Below are 3,768 nucleotides of genomic sequence, written 5' to 3' on the forward strand. Positions count from 1 at the left end.
TTCTTCACGTAACAGAAAAGTCTACTCCGCCATCAAGGAGCAGGCTGCGTAGCCTATCATTTCAGCACAGCAAATATTTTGTTGAACACCCAAAAAATTTCTTCAAAATATTTGTCGAAAAGTGCAAAATGGGGTTTCCAAAGGGCATTTCTTGCGAGAATCTCCCCAATTTCGTCTCCACTTTTGTCGATACATTCGTCGATTTCTCAGTCAGCGGCGGCCTCTTCTTGCCGCCTCTTCCGCCGCAATCGGACCCGCCTTCTAACCCTAAACCTAATCATGACGCTAAACCGAATTTGGATTCCAATCCATTACCGCGTTTGCAGACCGTATTCCCAGCACCGGCCCGTCTCATCGCCGTGGGCGACCTCCACGGAGATCTTCAAAAGACCAAGCAGGCATTCCGGCTCTCCGGGTTAATCGACGGCGAAGATCGATGGTGTGGTGGGTCCACCACGGTTGTTCAGGTGGGGGATGTACTCGACCGCGGCGGGGAGGAGCTCAAGATTCTTTATTTTCTAGAGAAGTTGAAGAGGGAAGCAGCTAAGGATGGCGGGATTGTGATTACTATGAACGGTAATCATGAGATCATGAATGTAGATGGTGATTTTAGGTACGTGACAAAAGCGGGTCTTAAAGAGTTCGAGGATTGGGCTTTGTGGCATTCTGTAGGGCAGGTTTTGAAAAAGCGCTGTGATGGTATAGAGGATAAGGAGACCTTAAAGGACCCCTTTGATGGAGTGCCTTTTAAATTCCCTGGAGTTAAACCAGAATGCTTAACAGGAATCAGGGCACGCATTGCAGCATTGAGGCCAAATGGACCCGTGGCCACAAGATTTTTATCCCAAAATCAGACTGTTGTTATGGTTGGGGATTCAGTTTTTGCGCATGGTGGACTCTTACCTATACATGTGGATTATGGACTAGAGAAGGTGAATGAAGAAGTAAGAGATTGGATTTATGGGGTGAGGAATACGGTTTGGAGGGACTTGGTTAGAGGGAAAAATTCGATTGTTTGGTTGAGGAAGTTTTCAAATGAGTTGCCAAAGGATTGCGATTGTTCAACCCTTGAGCATGTGCTTGCTACGATTCCTGGTGCAAAGAGGATGATCATGGGGCACACCATCCAGATGAGTGGGATTAATGGTGTCTGCCAGAACCGGGCTATAAGGATTGATGTTGGTATGTCGAAAGGGTGTGTCAATGGATTGCCTGAGGTCTTAGAGATAGATAGGGAGTCAAGGGTAAGGATTTTGACATCAAATCCCTTGTGTCAGAATGGAAATGAAGCTGTTATGGATGCTAATGAAAAAGATGGTGTTGGATTGTGGTTCCCTGCGGCACAGGGACCAAGGCAAGTTAAGGTTAATGCATGATTCCCTTAATTGATTGACCTCTTGCACTTCTGTTCTTGTGAAAGCTCTTGGGATCATATGTGTTCACTCCTGTAGGTATGGTTCTAGGATCACTCACTAGAGGAATTAGAAATCTGTTTAGCCTTTCAATGGAATCGAAACTTGTATTTGCTTACCCGTAGACATATAATGGTGCTCCAATGAAAGTGGCTGATTCTTTTTGCCCAGTTTGCGTGTTTCTTATATAGTTCAGATTGCATTGGTGTTTTCTCCTCTAACTGGATGAACAGAGCTGTTTACTACCTTAACTTTGGTTTTTGGGGAGTTGATGTGATATACTCCACAATTGATTATCGTTGCCCTATGGATTGGAACCTTTACAGAGGAACTGTTTTGTGCAGAATTTTCTTTTCTAATTGATAAAAAGAAACTGCTGTGCTTTTCTTGAGATAACAAACACTATACTGAATTACTGATAAAAGTTAACTTTCAAGTTTCAAAAGCTGAACTCAGTTATGTATGTATAGAATTGAAGCATATGTGGACTTGATTTTTGGGCCTAATGCACAAGGACCATTGCAAATTGGAATTAAACTATTAACATATCTAATTGAACTTAAGAGATTATACTTTGATGGACACTTACATGGTTAGATCATAGGGCAGGCACAGCTGTAACTAGATTCTTAAGCACATCTTCAATATTCTTAACATTTAGATATTGCTATTGGTAGATCCTACCATTCTGATTCAATAAATGTAATTATCATCATTTAAGGTATTACTCTGCATCACTTGGTAGTTGGTGCTTGTTTGGCCACATGGAGCTTATTTTACAAGAGGCTTTTCTTGAAAGCCTCAACTGCTAAGCTTCTTAGTGTGTCACATAGAGCTAATGCTTTTCTGGAAAATTTCAACCTCGAAGCTTCTCAAGGCATAGTGTTTTTTCTTCCCGTTTGGCTTTAGAAGGTGGTCTTTTTTATTTATTTTATTTATTTTTTATTTTATTTATATTTATATATTTTTTAGTTTGTGCATGTGTTATGCCCAGCATATGCGTTTTGGAATAGATATGCTCTAGTATTTCATAATCAGACAAATACATAAGAGTGATAAGACAATAGATCATAGAAAGTTTCAGTAATTAGAGTTTTGCATACACCTTTAAAGCACTGAACATTTAGATTTAGATTTTCTTAAAAATTGCCTACCCTTCTGCCAGGATAAAGATATCTATGCCATTTATTTTGTGGTAATTTGTTCTACCTTTGTCTTGATAAATAAATGAACCTCTTACTGTGTTAACCTTGGTGCTCCTAAAATTGACACATTATGTATTTTGGAACGTTTAGAAAGGCTTTTGTGCATACTGAGAAAGTATTTGACGACCACATCTCCCCTGATTTCCACAAAATTGAACACAACAGTTTATGACAAGGTTTTGTTAGATGTTTCTACTGTCTAATAGTTGATCAAAGTTTTTAAATTATAGCTGCTGTTTAATATATATGACCAAACTGTTGAGCTGCTCTGGGTCTGAGTAGGAGCAAATCACTTAGGTATAGAACAGCTAATGGGCAACACTCTTGTCCCAATGCCAACCATGTTCCGGTCATGCAGTGTATCAGGCGATGATGCTCACCATTGTTATCAAGGCATCGCCTAGGCGATGCCTAGGCGTCTGGTCGGTCAAGACTGAACGCCTAATGTGCTCGCCTCGCCTAAATGCAGAATACAACCTCAAAACTCCACAAAACATACATGGGTAGAACCTACACACTTAGGCGAGTCTACCGGTGTAATTTCCAGCCGGAGAAGTCACTGGAATCTGCTCCACGCGGCGGGCCGTTGAGTCGGAGCGGCGGGGCGTGGTGGCTCCGATGGCGGAGCGGTTCGAGCTCCGGCGTCGTCCTCCTGTTCCGAGCAAAGCCCACTCCTCTTTGTGGAAACATTATGGAGCAAAATAAGGATGTTTGCATTAGTAGAGTTAGTGCTGATAGTGGGAGTAGTATTTCCACGAAAAGACTTCCTTTTTGTCTCAACTCCTATGTATATATATGTGTAATCAGTGTGTATTGATAATACATAGAAATATACAAAAGCTTTCAGTTTCACACTCTTCTCAAGGCTACAACTTTCTAGAGTAGAGTAAATATGGCTGCTACAACTCCCTAGAGTAATATGGCTGCCTATTTCCAACACACATCTTGCCTAATTGCCTATTCACATCCTAATTATTTTATATGGGAATATATATATATATATTACTCATCGCCTAAGCGTCGACTAGACAGTCGACGGCATCTCGCCTAAAAAGTCCGCCTTGATAAGCTTGATGCTCACCGCAACCTTTGACTAGGCCAAGAAAATGTTCTGGGGAGAAAAAGGAAGGGGGGGGGGGGGGGGGGGGGGG

The 3,768-nt window shown here is 41.7% G+C and overlaps 1 protein-coding gene across 1 annotated transcript; it reads left to right on the top strand.

Annotated features, from left to right (window-relative positions):
• Positions 1-1,701, top strand: LOC116026648 (shewanella-like protein phosphatase 2). Its single transcript, XM_031267988.1, has one exon. The coding sequence runs from the start codon at positions 129-131 to the stop codon at positions 1,374-1,376; it is 1,248 nt and encodes a 415-aa protein (XP_031123848.1). The 5' UTR covers positions 1-128; the 3' UTR covers positions 1,377-1,701.
• Positions 1,702-3,768: the final 2,067 nt, after the last annotated feature.

The sequence above is a fragment of the Ipomoea triloba genome, chromosome 8, assembly GCF_003576645.1.
Source record: "Ipomoea triloba cultivar NCNSP0323 chromosome 8, ASM357664v1".
Taxonomy (NCBI): domain Eukaryota; kingdom Viridiplantae; phylum Streptophyta; class Magnoliopsida; order Solanales; family Convolvulaceae; genus Ipomoea; species Ipomoea triloba.